The sequence below is a fragment of the Cucurbita moschata genome, unplaced genomic scaffold (genome assembly GCF_002738365.1).
Source record: "Cucurbita moschata cultivar Rifu unplaced genomic scaffold, Cmos_1.0 Cmo_Scf00019, whole genome shotgun sequence".
NCBI classification, from domain to species: domain Eukaryota; kingdom Viridiplantae; phylum Streptophyta; class Magnoliopsida; order Cucurbitales; family Cucurbitaceae; genus Cucurbita; species Cucurbita moschata.
Genome location: NW_019268535.1, coordinates 4,126,077 through 4,145,900, shown reverse-complemented (window position 1 = coordinate 4,145,900; position 19,824 = coordinate 4,126,077). Strand labels below are relative to the sequence as shown.

Genomic DNA, 19,824 nt, shown 5'->3' with positions numbered 1-19,824 from the left:
CGATCAAATCTAAAGCTTGTTTCTGGTGTGGCCGAGAAGGCAATGTTGCTTAGAATTTCATTATAAGGAGAATGGAAAACTCGGTTAACCCGCCAAGGGACTTAGGTGGTATAGAGAAACTCATGCAGACTCGCTCTTAGGCAAGAGCATCTACTTCGACTGGTAGAGAAACCAAGAAATGTGACACAGTGGTGATAGGTACTTTATCTATCCTAGGACACTATACTTTCACTTTATTTGATTCAGGCTCTACACATTCATTTATATTTGTACGATTTGTTAGTCAAGCATTAGGGTTAGAACCCTTATTGCATGTATTCACTGTCAGTACCCAAGTGGGGGAAGACCTAGTCGATAAGAGTAGAGTAAAATGTTGACAAGTAATAGTCGCAGGATAGACCTTAGACGTAGACCGGATAGTTGTTAGCATGACAAATTTCGACATAATACTAGGAATGAATTAGTTGGTTGAGAACCACGCTACCATAGATTGTCATAAAAGGGAAGTGGTATTCTCACCGCCATCTGGATCTAACTTTATATTCAAGAGCATCTGGATCTAACTTTATATTCAAGAGCACCTGCACTGGAGTTGCCTCTAAGGTGGTCTCAATGATAAAAGCTATGAAATTGATCCAATAAGGAGGTTGGGCCATATTGGCTAGTGCAGTAGATAACGAAGGGTAAGAAAAGACCTTGGATGTGGTACCAATAGCGAATGAATTCTTGGATGTTTTTCTAATTAACACACAAAATAACCCAAATGACAGATAAATTAATCTAATTAGCCCAAAAACTAATCCAACATAGGTTACTCCACAAATCAAACAAATAAAATCAAGACATTTATCCCATTGGAACTTCAAAAAATCTATTGGAACTTGGAATGGGATACAGAAAGTTTTCTTCCTCTTTGAATCATGAGATTTGGAAATGAAACTTAAAAAGTCTCTCTTTCAAACTGGACGGGGATATAAAAGGTCGAAGAATTGGGCGGAGATGGGGACAGAGAATATAACGATCGTGATAAGTTTGTTTTCCTTTATTTGTAATATAATATGATTAAAAACAACTCTCTTGTTTAAATCCCACCCACTAATATATGTTCAACAAATGTTCCAAAGTTGAAAATCTCATAAAAACTTCAATATTTTGATTTAGATCACAGTACTTAAGAAACCATTGCATAATTTAAATTATGTCCTCAACATAAACTAGATCAAAATCTTTCATTTTACAAAAATAAAAGAGTGTTCAAATTCTAGATTATGTCACCCGCCAAAGAGGTTGATTAAAGAATGAATTATTATGTGTTTGTATTGTTTACTTTTGCATTAGTCATTATCAGCAACACCAACAACACGACCACTATAGGTTAGGTTTAATCCGATTCAAATTCTCATCTAAATATAAAATCTTTTAACTTAGCTGCAACAACTTCTTATATATAATAGACTTTATTAATTATTACATGTCTGGTATATTCGTCATTCACATGTCATGTCATAATCGTATCATTTCGTAAACATTTCATAGGCATATTGTTTCCATATGCATATCCTAGTCGTATCGTAATTTTAATCTTGTCATAACCTTATTGTCCTTATACATCTCATACTCGTATCATTTTATGGGCATACCTTACTCATATTGTTTTCCAAACGTACCCTAAGCATATAGTTTTACCAATCTATCCTAATCATATCATTTTCTATACATAACCTATACATATCGCTTTTTCCATCTATCATAACCATATCATTTTCTATACATAACCTAACCGTATCCTTATATTAATAATTTGGAGTTAGAAGTGTCGTATAAGCCCTTTTAGCAGTTGAGATGATTAAATTTAGAAACCACATCTTGATACCACAAATGTGACTACCAAATTAACCTCCACATGTCAGTTTCCTCTCATATTCAAGTCTCTCAAACCACATGTCAGTTATATGTATTTCATGGGTTCCAATGCCTTTTTATAGAAAATACATATAACCGTAGAAAAAACGGAAATTGACCTATTCTAAACCTAGAGAATATGTTTTTATTGAAATAATCTAAAAGTGACTCAACAACAACTCCTTCTATATAATAGACATTATTAATTATTACATGTATTCTATATGTTTAGATAAATAAAGTTAAAAAATTGAGGAGATTTAAATTGTACAACTTGTGAATCTTCCTTGTATACCAATCTGATTTGGCTGATTCGGCTGATTTGGCTATATATATATATGAAACAAAACAAAATGGTATAAAAAAACAAAGAAACCGAATTAACCTCTAAAAAAAAATATGAAAACTCATAACATTTTTTTTTGTTTTATCTCATTGCTTGCTTTTGAATCGTGCAAGCCTATTAACTCATGTTTTGCACAATCTAACTCAAGGATACAAAGCGATTCTCTCCGTGATAAGTGGCAATTTGGAATCATATGAAGGATTGAACTCTCTTTATCTCACTGCAAATCTAAAGACCGAAGATTTAGGGGAACGTGAGATTGCCTTAAAAGAGAAATACTCCTAAAACTTGAGAGAAAAATTTTGTGTTGTAAACAAAATTAAAAAAATAAATAAATATAGAGACAAAATAAAAAATTTGAAAGTAAACCTCCATTAATATTACCTGTTAACTTAATTAGAAAAGAAAAAATATATACCAAACAAAAAAGATTTGAGGATGGTTAAACATTTTTTTTAATTATTGAGAAGATTATGAGATGGTTAAAACTTTTTATTATTGTTTATATGAAAATAATATTATGTTGGTAATTTGAGATCATCCATTTTTCCTTTTATGTGTGTCGTTGGTTTGGAGTTTTAGAGAAGAAAAATGTGGGTTTTGTTCACAATTTTGATGTTATACAGGAACCACATTGTCATGGGTGGGGGAAGGAGGTAACTAGAACCATTTGGCGATCGGATTTTGTGTGGACTACCTTTAGAAAAGAGAGAGGAAAGTGTTTTCGAGCAATCGGGTAGAGAAGAAGAGATCCGCCGATCAAAACTCGGGTTGGATTCGAACCCACTCTAAATGCAAGTCCAACATGGCTTCAGCATACCTAACCCATGGCCTAGGAAGCATCGCTAAACACGTGACTTGCATCTACTCCACGTATCCAGTGTCACAATCTAAGGAGTGGTTGTGCCCTCGAGTAAGTCATCGAGGATGATGACTTGTTTAAGTGGGGGAGTATGTTGCAACCAAGCTATGAAGAGAGTAGGTTGTGACCCTCACGTTGCCACAAGAGAAGCGGCGACCCTCAAGTGGTGCCTATCCGACCACGCGAGGGCCTAGAAGAGTGTCATGATGCGATCAAGGAGGACTGTACATCATTTAACACACTACACAGAGTGGGCATTGAAGAGAAATCGAGCATAAGCAAGATAAGGGTAACGAGCAGACAAGAGTACTAGAGATAGGCTGGTTGAAGGGCCAGGTAGGGCCCCGAGCCGTAACCTCAAAAGTCGAGGTTCCAGAAGAGATTTGGGCATGCAGTTCTGGAGTTAAGTTTGTCCATATGAAATATGAATGTTCACAAATTTTGTGTCAATAGGATATCGGACGGATGCTCCACAATACCTCACTATTTGTTAAAATGATGTCTACCCCAAGAGTATTGAGAATGCCTCAAAATATACTATAGGGAGACATGGTGTCAGCTCTCCACAACGCTTGGACCTTATGATTTAAGCGAGCTACCTTGTGGCACATGTGTGTGTCACAGTGAGACTGAACATTCCGAGACGAGTGTCTCGAGTGACTTCCTTTGAAATGGGGTTTTCAAGGACAGAACTGAGCAACACAAGTGTGCCGGTATTGCGCCCCAGCCCGCGTATCGGAGGTTAGATTATGCACTAGCTACCCGGTACAGTATCCGTAAATGGGTACGGGAGGGCCAATGCCTCGATAGAACCTGGATGGATGGATGTTCGGGATGTCTCGATGAGATGAGCGACACGTAGTTGGCATGAACGAGTGAGTTGCGATGGTCAACGACACCCCAAGACTTCAAATGGTGTCAAGACATATGGGTCATGTCGTTGGGAACCAAGATGATAAGATGAGATGCGGTGTTGCATTGAGAGACCTTGGACACAAGTAGAGGCACGATTGAGCCAAATGACTTGGCCTAGTGTACAGACAAGCGGTTGTGTCGCAGACTATTAAAAATGCACGCACAAACGACGTGTATGGTTGAACACACTTGGATTATGTACAAATTATAATCGGTTGACGAAAACAAATCTCGCATAGGGTCTGAGAAAGCCACACAATCAGGTAAAAGAAACATATGAATGCATGTCAAGAAGTCATTTACCTCTGGAATACAGCTCCTCACAAGTATGTTTCTCCCTTTTGTGGTAACATAAATCTAACAAATCCAACATACACGAATCTTACTCAAAACGTCCAAAATAGTCCTAAATCAAACACAACTAACGAAATCTTACAAAATCAATCATGATTCAAAGAAAAAAATCAACCGGCCCGTTTAAGAACCGACCAAATCAAACTAGAAACTAGAGAAAAGCCCACTAAATTAGACCCAAACAAGTAGAAAATAGCTTAATCAACCTAAATCAATGAAAAATCAAATCAGAGTTGAACCAAACCAACTAATCCAAGAGCCAAAAGAAAAAACCCACATATATTAGGTGCTAGAATAGCAGCCAAAGAAGAGAGACATAAATCGCGGTTTGAGAGATTGAAGGAAGCATATTTTAACGGAAAACTATGGTCGTGTTTGAAGAAGAACATGGAACCTCGTCGAAACTCACCACTTAATGCATGAGATGTCTCGCAACGTCTTTATTGGCAACCCTGTTTGACCTAAACAACAATGGAGACTCGAACCCTGCATGAATCCAAGTGCACTAATGCACACTAAAACCCTAATTCTACTATGAGGATTCCCATATCACACAATGAAACTTAATTGAAGGAGAGTGTGAGAGAGAGAGAGAGAGATGGAGACGTCCAAAGACATGATGTTGTGCATCGAGAGACGATCTGCAGTATGATGTGTCATTACGATGAGGGATAGCGTTGATCGACGATCAAAGGAAAACCAGTAACCACATTGAAGAACGATAACTAAGTGGACAATCAACGAGGACAAAAATGGAGATGAACAACGGGCGAAGATCGAAAACGAGGCTTTAGTGTCAGTTGTGAGTTGTATGGCATGGAGAGGGACTATGCATATCCACAACATGAAGGAGAAGAACGAGCCAAGAAGCTAGTGACACAAACGGTGAGGTGCAACTACTTTTTTGAGCTGAGATGGTTGTACGTTGTCAAGAAGATGTATTGTCATAACTCTTATTTAGTTCATAATTCTTTTTGGTTCATACTCTCATTTATTTGGGTTATTAACTCTCAATTAGTTCATAACTCTTTTGATTCATATTCTCATCTACCTTGGTTCATAACTCTCATTTAGTTAATAATCATTTTGGTCTATGTTCTTATTTATTTGGTTCATGTATGAGAATTAATATTGTTATGTTCATAAAAAAGTTTGTCTAGCATTATTTTGAGGTGTGAAGCCATTGTCATTTTGTATTTGTTTGGAGACAACTGGGAGGAACTTTGTAGTGTGAGAGTGTGAAAGATACACTGGTAAACACTTTGTTATAGTGATTGGCTACCACCCGTGGATGTAGGGGAATTCTTCTCTCCGAACCACGTAAATCTTTGTGTCTCTTTGTCTAGTTTTTGTTTGTGGGTATATGAGTGCGATCGATCTTACTTTTGCTTCTACTACAACAATTGGGTATCAAAGCATTTTTTGTTGTGACATTCCGCTACAACAATTGCATATCAAAACATTTTGGTTATGGCATTAGAGTACGAGAAGTGGTATTAGAGCATTGAAGCTTGTGGCATTACGACACAACAGAGACAAGTGGAGCTCGACTTTTATAGTCATCGACTATCACATTAAAACTATAATATTCACGTAGATTGAATTGAATGTGTCTCAACTAATGTAAACAGTCTTTAATTTGTTATGATATTTTTATTTAAATAAAGTGTGCATTTGAATAATCTTAATATATGGTACAAAAATGTAGATGAAACTATAATATATTTAATTTGGTGAAATTAATGCATTGTATATATTGTATGAAAGTTTTAGGTCAACTATTTCAAGATTTGATATTGATTCAATGTTAAAATACATGTCCTTAAATTGTGGATCTTCCCACCAATTTGGTTCAATGTTTCTTTGCATTCTTTTTAAGTTTAAACATGTTCCTTATTTGTTTAAGTCTTCGATTATGCCCTTCCAAGTTTTAGATCTAGGTCAACTCTTTTTTAATATTAAAAAAAAAAACAAAATAAAACAAAACAATCACGAGGTTACGAAGGTACGAGCTTTTCTAGTTTTTCCTTTATTTCAAGATTAACCAATTTTGTTTTAGATTCGAGCGTTTAGGTGATTGTTTGCTTTTAAAAGTTATTTATTATGCTTTGAGAAGCTGCTTGAAAGATCGGTTTTCATTTGAGGTCTAAGAGCTATAAGAATTCAAGAAACACTTTTCTAATGAGATTATCTTCTTTCCATAATTGACGAAATTGGACGAAGTTAATTTTGATGAATGGCTGGATTAAAACTCTTCAACTTTGATAAAAGAACCGAGCTGTATCCGGTGTATAGAAAAAGATTTGAAAATTGGAAGAAATTAGAAAAAGTTACCAAAAAGTTGAATGTAGAATTTTGAGAAATTCGTATGAAATTCAAATTCAAATGTCGTGACTAAGGTTCGAAGGTGTGCTCGCGTGGGGAAGGACACACTTGCCGTTGCGTCTTGGAGGGATCAAATGCGCGCCTAAAGACGATGTGCATCACGCTATTATAAAATGCCTAAAAAATTTATCGAAGTTGCTTCAAGCGGGTGTTGAACTGCAATCAAGGTGCGAAGATAACTAATAGAAAATTAGGACAACCTACATTGACTAGGATTCTAACTGAGGATGTATTGCCCTCGGGTCGCACGTGCCACACGTGAAAGTGTGTGATAGGTACTTTTCTCACCCGTTCAACTTCTGTTTGACTATTATTCAATCCAATTTTGATGCTAAGCTTAATGTGACTTGAATTATGACCGGTGAGTGGCATTTCTCGAAGCATTGAGAGAGTAAGAACAAGAGAGGCTAAAACAAGCACGACCAAGTAAATAGTCATTTGGATTCCTTTGAGCAGTACTTATAAAGGTCGTTAGGATATTCTAGAATGTGATCATGAATTGTCTTATATAGCTGAAAGATGCATGTTTAGGGCATTGGAATGAGTTAAAATGATAAACATATCATGCATGATGTCTACGAATGTCTGAAATGCCCTACGCTGGATACTCTAATTGAGAAGGAATGGTAAGCTATATAAGATGAAGTTCACTACGGCTAGATACTCTAGTTGAGAATGAGAAGTCTACTCTGAATGATTGATTTATCTCTCTAGCACAATTTTAGGACAAATGAATAATGTGCTAGAGTTGTGACAATTTTACTATGACCTAACTAAGGATGCTTCTAGTAGACCGAGCACCTTAAGATCATGAGATATCATCAGAGGTCAAGACCCTAGTTGCTCCTAGAACCAGATCAGTCCCGAAAAGCCAGTCTAGAGAGTCCTAGAAATGAGAACCTAAGATTTAAACCACCTAGACGTTCTAAGAATCTAGTTAACCTCCACAGCACCCAGAAAAGATTAATAAAGCTTACCATACCTATCATAGTTGTGAATGATATCCACCAAATCTAGACCACTTCTTATTTTCTCCGGTACCTCATTAGTAGTGTTAGATAGGATAGCGTGTTGAGGCAACACAGGTGCCCCTATTGTGTGGAAACGGGTCAAGGGTTTCATGAATAGGGTCACGATTTTGTAAACCCATCTTGAGAGGGGATAGGTGACTACACAGGTAGTCTCAGTAGCTAGTCGCCATATAGGGTCGCTCCTCTAAACTTTTTTACTTTATGGTTCTCGTGGAAGAGTCACTAGTCAACCTTACACAAAGATGTTCATAGAGATAATGTCATATTGTCCTATAATATGATTATGGCGAGGCTGCACCTCTAGATTTAGGTACTAATGATTCATTTTTCTTAGTAAAATAAGCTAGCTAAGTCTAAGAAACAAAAAAGTTTGTTCACCCAGAGATCAAATACACCGTCTAGTAGATTCACAATACCAGAAATGATGAATAACTTATAGATTTGTCCGGGTTTGTGACAATTAAGTAAAATATTTGAAACTTTGAGAGCTCTTCAAAAGTACAGATAGTTGTAGACCCTAAACTCAAACTTTCTAGAGACTAGAAAAGAACCTGCGGTAACTTAATAGGTTAAAGATGCGATTAGAGCGTATAAATATGTTGTTTACTTAGTATATTTATACTCACTAGATTCAACTTTTCTTTTCTAGGTGACTCCTGACTACTGGTCGAGGTGGGCAAGTGTACAAAAGCTACATTGTAACAGAGAAGGATCGTCTTGGGGCATCAGTTCTATGTGTTAGGAATTGTTGTCTGTATATTTTGAATCTGATGTGTGGTCCTCGTTTTATAATAAACTTCTTTAACAACATTTTTAGTAATAAACTTCTTAACAACATGTTAAGATATGATAACATGAAGAGATATGTATAAAACTATGAACATGGAGTGATCTTGTGCCTACGGGTCGTTACTTGAACTAACTAAAACGTATATGTGGTCTAATTATTATTGACTTCTTGCTACTAGAGGTTAATTGACTATCCTTTACTAGCTCCAATCGAATAACCAATAACACGAAGAGATACATATATAATCATACATAAATATAGCACGTAGGAACAACAATTGATATCATTGACAATTAAACATGTTTATACTAACATTACATAGAACTTATAACATCTCATTCATATTTAGTATATAGGTTAAGGCGTATAGAAATTTTTCCAACTGACTACTTATCTCACTAAAATTTAGGTAACGTACTAATGGCGAGTTCCTTTCTTTTAACCGTTCACAAAAACTACAGTCAAGTCCTAAAATTGTACCTAAAAGTAGCTCTAATAAGAATAAACCTACAAACTGAAGAGAATTTAATTGAACTAAACATAACCGATCGAGCCTTGCCTGTGAATGCGGAGTGTCACAATCGCCTTTTCTTGGCAGTGGATTTGGCGATTGTGTGACACTCACTCTCAGCACTAAGTGAGTCAAGCCAACTTCGGATCGCGTTGCATACCGTTGGGCAATGTATACTCAAGCCTCAGACCCCGATTTGAAAATAAGATTTTAGAAAACAGGGCAGAGAGATTTGTAAAAAAAAGTTTTGAAAGCAGGAATGAGATGCAATGTTTCATTGAAAGACCTTGGCTCCAAGTAGAGGCAAGGTCGAGCCAAATGACTTAGCCTAGTGTAGAGGTAAGTCGGTTGTGTCACAGACGATTGAACATCCACGCACAGGCGACATGTGTGGTCGAACAAGCTTGGATTTTGCACAAGCAATGTTTAATTAACAAAGACAAACCTCGCCTAAAGTCCGATGAAGCCACAAAGCCAGGGCGAACAATATATATGGGGCTTGATTCCCTTTAAGATTGATAGTGCGCGTGTCAAGATCACAACACTGCACGGTTGAAAAAGTAGAACCGTGACACGAAGTGTACAACTCTTCCACCGATGATGGTCGTGTTGAACGGGTGAAATCCCTATGGTGAAGACACGAACCACGACCGGAAAAGCAAGGGAGAGGGTGGGAAGGCTTATTAATTCCAACCATTCCTTAGAATTCAAGCAATACAAATGTCTTAATAGTTTAGAATAATTTCATTCACTTTTTTAAAAAGGAGGGAACAATTTCATATACATTCTTTAAAATCTTTGTTGGCAATGAAGGCTTTGCCATAAAGATTTGCTTTTTAATAAAGAAAAGGAGAGACTTTAGAAAGAAGCCACATGTTTTTATCAAATCTCTAATGAGTTTTGTTCTTTTTTAGGTTAAAAGCTGGCTTACACATAATTGCTTGGCTTTTTGTGCCAAAAAACAATTCTCTTTAATAATATAGGGTCATTTTAGTTCTAATATGCACATTTATTTTATTTTTTTTTTATTAATCCACGTTGATTAGCGGTGTTCATATGATTAAAGAATCTAGACTACCCAACTCAAACTCGACCAATTTTAACCAAGGTTAGAGTTGGGTTGAATTCTTCGAAATTTGAAAATTAGGGTTGATTCCGACCAGTCAGAAAAAAGAGTTACAATTAGTCATACTCTACTCTAATTTTGAAATTATTATGAAAATTAAAATACTTGACATTCTTAACCGTTGTTAATGATGTATAGTGACTCGTGAATGTTTGAATTTTTAGCATCAATCTAACATGTATCGTGGATAAGTATGATTTTTTAAGAGTTGTGAACTCTATTTGAGCTGCTCAAGCTACCAACCCAATCAACACAAAATTTTAAATTGCACCTATCGTATTGCACTCTTGTGGCAATAGACGGCGATTGTTCAACATTTGTTCTAATTCAACGAACAAGTCAGCCGTATGAAATTTAGACTTTGTAGACAATATTTATGTATCCTTGAGCCTCGAGTCACGTACGTGAGCGATAAAATACGTTGAAGAAAATTAAAAAAAAAAAGTATTGTTATAAGTTAGAATCGAGTAGGCAACAACAATGATTTTGATGGCATATAACCCGAATTAGAAGAATTGACAACTTCGAATTGGTCCAAAAGATTTTCTGAACTAACCCAATCCAACTCGCATGCATGTGTTACATTGATGTAGAGGTGAACTGATCGTTCGAATGTGTCATTAAAATTAAAAAAAAAAAAAAAAATCCATTGATATAAACATTTTAGCAATAATTTGATAAAATTGTGAGCTTTAAAGGATTTGGAGATATTTTCAAAGACATGAATTATTACACACAAATGTGTGTTGTGAATAGGAAATGTCATTATCTTCCCCCATTATTATGATTTCAATTCAATTTTGTTTTATGCAAAATTTTATATTTAAATTATACTTCTGAAAAAAAAAAAATTAAAAAAAGCCATAAACCATTATAATTAATATTCGTTAAGATAACATTTTTTATACGTGGTAGATTATAAATAGTCAAAATTTAAAATTATTTATATTAAATTAACAGCTAAAAAAATATTACATTATATGCAAAATTTATTGCCAAAACTAGAATATTTAAAACTTTAAAGGAGTATCTTAATATAAATATAATAATTATAATTAAAAATAATTTTTATTTTTATTTTTATTATCTAACTTTAATCGGTAACAAATTAGTCAACTTTAATAATAACTTAATATATATATTTTTAAATCTATAACAATTTAATTTCTATAGTGAAAATTAAGATTAAAATTTTTTAAAAAAATTAATCAATAAACTAATTCTTTAAATAATAAAAAAATTACCATAATTTTATTATTATTATTATAAAGATTAAATTGTTTCGATTCTTAGATACCTTAAGTTTTAAGCAGGAAGGCGTGTGACGTGGCGGATAATAATTGGGCTGTTATTTCATAACGGTCAACAAGGATGTAAAGGTGGCATTATCTAATGATTTTTTTATTAGTTTTATTTATTATAGTTTTTTGTCGTTGATAAGCTACAAGGTTCGGGCGCGTGGGTCCAACTGGCCCACAACTATCCAAACTTATCCAACGCGCTTGCCACGCGGGTCGCACAGAGGAGCGTGTTGCACACCGCCCATCTACTATTGTTTATTCTACGACAGATTAAGATTTTCTCTCTCCTTTGAAATGATTAGTCCGTGTACTCATGCGCGTATCTATCGCGTGAGATTAAAGTTTATTTCATTTGATTATGAAAAAACAAAATAAATAAATAATTAGAAAAACAAATCTAATTTATTTATTTTTTTAATTGGAATCTAAGATGGGTGTTTAATTAATATTTTTCTTATTCCTCAATTTTAACTTATTAAATTCAATCTCAATTTTTTTAAAAATTTATTTTACCCTGAAATTAATGAATTTTTTAATCAAATAATTTAGATTAAACAAAATTAGATATAAATATTTAAATATAAATTATAAATCTAATAACAATATAAAAATAATTGAAATAATAAAAGGTAAGATAAATACGGTTGAACTTTTAATATTATTTTTAAAATATTTTTAAATTTTAAAAAATTTCATTAATATCCTTTCACATTACTAAAATGTTTAAAAAATATTAAAATTGAAAAAAAAAATATTAATACATTTTACATTTATAAAATACATTTTACATTTATAAAAAGAAAATTTAAAATTTTTATTTATTGTTTATCGATATCTCATGAATTATTTTCATTTAAAATTAATGATAAATATATTTTTGAATTTTTTTAAAGTTTAAAAATATTTTTGAGATTTTTTTTTTCTTTTTAAATATAGGGATATTTTTTTTTAGACAAATTCAGATATTTAAGTGTTTTTTTATGTATTAATTTATGCATTATTTTAATAATGATTTGAAAAAAAACAGTAAATAAATAATTTTACATTCTAAAAGTGAAATAGACAGAAGAATTAAAGACGGAAAAATAGCCGTTATAAATTTGCCGACAACGAAAAGTCCGTTTCCCGATTCTTCCAGTTTCCGGTTAATTAAAATTAAGAAAATAATTAACAACACTAATTAGACTTCAACAGTTGATAATCACTTTCACAAAATCCCCCCCCACCATAATATCTGCCTCACACTCGCTCCTCCATGGATCTCATTTTCACTCTCTCCACAAGGTTTCCTCTCTCTCTCTCTCTCTCTCTCTCTCTCTCTAGCTCTCTCTGCGTTTGTTTTGCTTTCCTTGAATCTGACTATGGCTTCGCTTTTTGGTTTTCGTTTTCGTTTCTGTTTCTGTTTCTTTACAGAGTGAGATATTCAGCTGTTTTGGTGGGAGGTTTCACGTGCTAATTTGTTACTTCAAGACGCAATTCCTTGTACGTTGGATAGCAAGTTGGTTGATCTTTGACGCAATCCGAAGGCGATCTTCTTCATCTTCTTCTTCCATAATTCTGATTCTACTGGATTTTGGCGTTCTGGAGACTGTGGAGGTCGGGATTGGGGAAAAATTACGAGTAAGGAGTTCTATTTTTCTCGTTTTTGTTTCTGTTTTATGTACTCTTTTGAGTGAGTTTGGTGAGATGGAATTAGTCCACGGCAGTCAAATTTGTTGTTATTTCTGTGTAATCATAGGGTGAAATTGCATCCTACTTTTGTTTCCTTTCATTCCACCTTGTAATTTACTGATTATGGAATTGGGGCCCCCAGGAGCGTTTAATTACTGCATCCGTAGTTAATGTGAACTCATTTAGTCGAATTTCCGTGTCGTTTATTCAAATCATTGATGGTCTCTTTTCCAATTTTCGAGATTTTTAACTTCTTGTTTAATTTTTACTTTAGATGACGATTTCATTTAGCTAATGGGTTAGGTGAAAAAGCTGGATGTTCGGTTTGCTTTTAGTGTAGATGAAACTTGGCAGACGATTTATTTCCATGAGTTGGGTGATGGAATCTGCTTCAATTTCTATTTCAGGAAGATAAATTCGCTTGCGGAGGAGCTATAAGAAATGGCTACTTTGCAAGATATTGGGGTTTCTGCAGCTATCAATATTCTCAGCGCAGTCATATTCCTTTTGGTTTTTGCCGTTTTAAGGCTCCAGCCTTTCAATGATAGGGTGTACTTTTCAAAGTGGTATTTGAAGGGTTTAAGGAGCAGTCCAACACACGCAGGTGCCTTTGTTCGTAGGTTTGTCAACTTGGACTTCAGGTCATATTTAAAGTTCTTGAATTGGATGCCCGAAGCCATCAGAATGCCTGAACCTGAGCTCATTGACCATGCAGGATTGGATTCTGCTGTTTACTTGAGGATATACTTGATAGGGTATGCCATGAACTTTATGTTATCCCTTTTATTTTAATTATCATATACACTTTGTTAATCATAAATTTGTATAGCGACCCCGATTACATGTTGAATTGGGTGAATTAAGAGATATTTTGTTCTGAACCGTAAATTTCCCTTGTTTAAAGTTTTTAATTATCATATACTTTATGTGAGTATGATCGATCTTGCTTCCGCTTCTGCTACAACAATTGGGTATTAGAGCATTGAAGGTTGTGGCATTATGGCACAACATAGTCAACTTATTATCTTTTTTTGTTATTTTCTTTTTCTTATTACACTCTTAAAAGCATAAATGTTGTCTACTTCTTCCTCATCTTTTATTGCTTTCTCTTAAAGTTGATAGCTGCATTGCTTTTAAACTTCCTTTGGGTTAGGCTACCATGGTCTTTTGTTAGATTTTCAAGATTGTAATCTCAAATGTTAATTTTGTTCAATATCTACGCTTACATTTTTTAAAATTTATTAGTCATAAGTTCCTTAGAAATGTTGATTGTAATATTTATCATATCTTTCATTACAGGCTTAAGATCTTTGTCCCTATAGCATTCCTTGCATGGGCTGTACTGGTGCCAGTTAACTATACTGATAATAATGTGTCTATTGCTCAAGTGACGGCAAATGTGACTGCTAGTGATATTGATAAGCTTTCAGTATCGAACATCCCTGCTAGATCACAAAGGTTTTGGCTTCTTTCTTTCATGAGCTATAATTGAACTTTTTCTTAATTAGCTTATGTGGACCATAGGTGCTTGTTCTGTGGTTTTGGACACCCATATGAATTCATTTGACATTTGATAGTATATGCTCATCATGTTGGTTATACATTCTTTAATGTCCTTATATAATCTTTTATGTTTCTGAGTGAAAGCTTGTTTTTTCTCATAGTATATATCTATAGGAAATTAAAAATCCTTTGAATTTTCTCAATAGAAGTGTGGTTTCCTATAAAAAAAAAAAAACAGAAAAAAAGAAAAGAAAAGAAAAGAAAAGAATACTGCATTGTTATTTGACTCTTTCCAATAATGGTTGTCAATTTTGATCCTGTTCTTTCTCTAATGTTGAGCATTATTTCATTTTTATTTGTTGTTCTAAAATGTAGGTTTTGGAGTCATCTAGTGATGGCTTATGCATTTACCTTCTGGACATGCTACGTACTGATGAAGGAGTATGCAAAGGTTGCTTTTCTGAGACTACAATTTCTTGCATCTGAAAAACGCCGTCCAGATCAGTTTACGGTGAGATAATAGTGACGTGTACTTTTGATAAGTGACTTGTGTGCCTTTAATCACTAATGTCATGCTCGTATGTGAACTTGACTCGTTTATCTTATTTTTGGCAGGTCCTTGTAAGAAACGTCCCACCAGATCCGGATGAATCAGTTAGTGAGCTTGTTGAGCACTTTTTCTTGGTGAATCATCCAGATAACTATCTCACTCATCAGGTTATTGAGTTTTACTCAGACTAGTGGTGTCTTTCTTTTTCTTCTCTCTCTCTCTCTCTCTCTCTCTCTCTCTCTCTCTTAAAGACACTCAATCTAAAAGAAGACAAAGAAAATGGAAATATTTTGAATTATTGGGGCAGACGAATCCAACATCCAAACATCTTTTTCTTTTAGTTTAAAATGATAACGTTTAAAAATGTATTGATACTGTTCTGGAATTACCTAAAGGCCCAAATTTTTAAAAATGAACTCGTTTAAATCGTCTTCTGATTGGAAGAAAATATATGCAGGTGGTATATGATGCAAACAAGCTATCCAAACTTGTCAAGAAGAAGAAGAAAGCGCAAAACTGGCTTGACTTTTACCAACTCAAATACACAAGAGATTCTACAGCCAAGCCTCTCATGAAGGTAACTATTTAAGTGGCATACTACTTGAAGAAGCATCTTTCCCATCCTATGTTGATTTTCTTTCTATAAAAGAATATACTGAAATTTGTATTGCCTACTAGACTGGTTTTCTTGGACTCTGGGGAGAAAAAGTGGACGCAATTGAATTTCAGACAGCAGAGATTGCGAAGCTGCGCACAGAAGTATGCAATTCTCATCCAGATTATACCTTGAAATTTTTGCATATTTAATATATACTATTGTGATAACCGATACTTTGTGTACTGTGCAGATTGCCGCAGAGAGAAAAAGGATTGCCAATGATCCCAAATCTATAATGCCAGCAGCATTTGTTTCATTTAAGTCCCGTTGGGGTGCAGCTGTTTGTGCACAAACTCAGCAATCTAGAAATCCAACTATTTGGTTGACAGAATGGGCTCCAGAACCACGTGATGTATACTGGGAAAATCTTGCGATTCCATATGTTTCACTTACTGTTAGAAAGCTACTAATGGGCGTTGCATTCTTCTTTCTTACTTTCTTCTTCATGATTCCTATATCATTTGTACAATCTCTTGCGAGCATTGAGGGAATCGAGAAGATAGCACCATTCCTAAAACCCATTATTGAAAGGTATGTTCAAGTCCTGCATTTGTTTTTTAATTAATGTAAATTAAAAATTATATTCAATTTAATTAATTTACCCTTTTTTTGCAGGGACTTTGTTAAGTCGTTCGTCCAAGGTTTTCTTCCGGGAATTGTGTTGAAAATTTTTCTCATTTTTCTGCCTACAATATTAATGATAATGGCTAAGTTTGAGGGATTTACATCTCTGTCATCTCTAGAAAGGAGAGCAGCTGCTCGTTACTACATTTTCAATTTTGTGAATGTATTCCTTGGCAGTGTAATTGCAGGAGCTGCTTTTGAACAGCTAGGCTCTTTTATTAAGCAGTCTGCAGATCAGTAAGTTACTCTCATAGTGATCACACTCTAGCCGTTGTGTCGTGTGCAGAACAGCTCAGCTCTTTTGTCTATTTATGTTGTTTTGTGTGCTTAATTGTGTTTTTTCTGTATCCTATTATGTTACAAGTATTTATCTCAAGCTTCCTAGCACCCTGGCATCATCATGTTTTCTATTTCAAACTTCATATGTTGTGTCATGTCACAGTTCTACTTTTTCAACCGTGTGGCATCTTGATCTTGACACGCTCACGACCAGTCTTAAGGGTTTAGGGTTTAGTTAGGTTGTGACATGTTGCATCATCTCTAATTTTTCAGCTAAAACTATTTCCATGAGCATAAATTTCTGAATTAATGTTCTTCCTTTAAAACCTTCCCTTATATTCTTTTCTGTAGAATTCCCAAGACAATTGGTGTGGCGATACCTATGAAAGCAACTTTCTTCATTACTTATATCATGGTGGATGGATGGGCCGGCATTGCTGGGGAGATTTTGATGTTGAAGCCTCTAATAATGTTCCACTTAAAGAACTTTTTCTTAGTGAAGACTGAAAAGGATAGGGAAGAGGCAATGGATCCAGGAAGTCTTGGTTTCAACACAGGAGAACCTCGAATACAGCTATATTTTCTATTAGGTCTCGTCTATGCAACAGTGACGCCTCTTCTGCTTCCTTTCATAATAGTCTTCTTTGCCCTGGGCTTTGTTGTATTCCGTCATCAGGTAAGTTATGAATTCTTATGAGCTTAAGAAGCTGAATATGAGTTTTTAATGTTTCTTTCTTTATATTTTGTGTACTCATAAATACCCTTGTAAAAAATTGCAGATCATAAATGTTTACAACCAGGAATATGAGAGCGCTGCAGCATTCTGGCCTGATGTCCATGGGCGCATCATTTATGCTTTGATTTTCTCACAGGTGATTCTAATGGGACTACTAAGTACAAAGAAAGCTGCCCAATCAACCCCATTTCTAATTGCACTTCCAGTAATCACCATATCGTTCCATCTCTACTGCAAAGGTCGTTATGAATCGGCATTTGTCCGATATCCCATACAGGTTTGTTGAAATTTATCGATATAATATAGTTTCTGGCTTAGAAATAGCAACAGGGGAAGTGGAATTTTCTCTTTTATCTTCAGATTGATGAAAGCAAATTCTCATTTTGCAAGAGTAGGCTATCATGTTACACATAATAATATTATTATCTGATATCTAACTTGGTGAAAGAGGTTTAAGTTACCTAAATTTAGATAAAATAGAATCCCCAATGTAAGATAAGAATAGTCACTAGACAAATATATGTTCTACTAGACAAATATATGTTCTACTTTGAATAGTGTCATATGTAGCCGGTATCTATTTATAGCTTATTCAATTGTTATTATATATATATATATATATATATAATAGGTGCTATATCTGTTAAAGCTATATAGTAAACTGAAACCGTAGATAACCCTTAGTTTAGTTATTAGAACATGTACTCTCCTCTGTATTCTTTTACGTACAACTATTCTTTTATGTACATAGTTGAAGTCATCCATAATAAACCTTTAACCAATATTAGTTTTGCATTACTGAATTAGTCAATATTCCTTTTGCATTTTCTCTTCCTGTCTTTTGTGTTGAAGATGGAGTGTTCTCTCCTGTCTTTTGTGTTGAAGATAGAGTGTTCTCTCCTGTTTTTTGTGTTGATCTAGATTGAGTGCTCTCTCCTGTTTTTTGTGTTCATCTAGATTAAGTGCTCTCTCCTGTTTTTTTGTGTTCATCTAGATTGAGTTTTTTTTTTTTTTTTTTTTTTTTTTTGTTCATCTAGATCGAGTGTGTGCGTTGTTATGCGATCCTAACCCTTAGTCCTAGCTCTTTAGAACAGTTCCTAACGATTTTGATCTTCAAATTTAGTAGATATATCCATCATACTTAGGTTGTAATTTGTTTACTGTTTCTTACCATAAAAAAGAAAAAAGGTAAAAGTTGTACAATGTTTTGTGAATATAGGAAGCAATGATGAAGGACACTCTGGAACGTGCAAGGGAACCAAACCTGAACTTGAAAGGGTACTTGCAAAATGCATATGCCCATCCAGTTTTCAAGGAAAGCGAAGAAGAAGATGATGAAGCAGCGTCGTCGATTGAAGAATTTGAAACAGAGAGTGTGTTGGTAGCAACAAAACGGCAGTCAAGAAGGAACACTCCGTTGCCGAGCAAAGCCAGTGCTCCTTCCTCTCCATCGTTGCCCGAGGTTCGGAGAGACAATCACCAACCTTGAAAGCTAAATCTCCAAGGTACATAGGATTCATATCTCTCTGTACATTTTACTGTTAAATAAAATGTTGTGTTGTGGGGAAATGATGTTTGTAAATTGAATGAGAAAAGCTGTAGAATCTAGAGTGAATTGAATTAACGAAGGTTGGGATTGTGATTATGTTTGTTTTATAGTCTATTTGGTTTCTTAAGGAAAGGATGATGAAGAATTATACCTTTTTCTGTAATTTCCTATTTCTATATACGGTGCATTTATTAAGAAATTTATTTATTTTACTAAATATATTTATGATTAATTTTAACTTTAGATATATTAAACATATGATTTTATTATTTCTAAGAGTTTTTGTCATGTGTAACGACCGGTCAAAAAAAAAAAAAAAAAACTCGGTCGCCGGAAAGGACCCCTAACGAGTTCATTTACGTATTTTCTAAACCTAGCCTTTAATTAACATACACTCACGTTGCTGGTATACCACATAGGAAAGGGAGTGCGCATAATATTATGGTGTATATAATAATATAATATAACACTGCCTAAAACTAACGGAAAGAAAAGGAACACGAATAGATTGTGGTGTACACACTCGTATATAACATGTTGAAAATGTAATCCATGATCATATGACATAATATGCATGAGGTCATACATTAAAAATTATGGTACAACGAGATGATGGACATCATACTCCCATATTTATCGTGACATAAACTTCATATGAGACATATGTGCATATTCTTGACATTTCATTCACTTATTGTTTCAGGCTCAACTTGATGCTTCTAAGCTCATAT

General features: G+C 34.4%; 1 protein-coding gene across 1 annotated transcript; it reads left to right on the top strand.

Annotated features, from left to right (window-relative positions):
- Positions 1-12,700: 12,700 nt before the first annotated feature.
- Positions 12,701-19,261, top strand: LOC111457020 (calcium permeable stress-gated cation channel 1-like). The gene is made up of 13 exons (XM_023099128.1): positions 12,701-12,807; positions 12,937-13,143; positions 13,602-13,949; positions 14,494-14,652; positions 15,073-15,208; positions 15,313-15,414; positions 15,705-15,824; positions 15,926-16,006; positions 16,096-16,436; positions 16,521-16,766; positions 17,160-17,484; positions 17,588-17,821; positions 18,764-19,261. The coding sequence occupies exons 3-13, from the start codon at positions 13,636-13,638 to the stop codon at positions 19,031-19,033; spliced, it is 2,328 nt and encodes a 775-aa protein (XP_022954896.1). The 5' UTR covers positions 12,701-12,807; positions 12,937-13,143; positions 13,602-13,635; the 3' UTR covers positions 19,034-19,261.
- Positions 19,262-19,824: the final 563 nt, after the last annotated feature.

Bases quoted from the DNA above. Each gene is read 5' to 3' on its own strand.
- LOC111457020 (XM_023099128.1), top strand. From the start codon at position 13,636: ATGGCTACTTTGCAAGATATTGGGGTTTCTGCAGCTATCAATATTCTC. The intron at 15,825-15,925 runs GTAACTATTTAA...ATTGCCTACTAG, and splicing joins CAGCCAAGCCTCTCATGAAG to ACTGGTTTTCTTGGACTCTG. The intron at 17,485-17,587 runs GTAAGTTATGAA...AAAAAATTGCAG, and splicing joins TTGTTGTATTCCGTCATCAG to ATCATAAATGTTTACAACCA.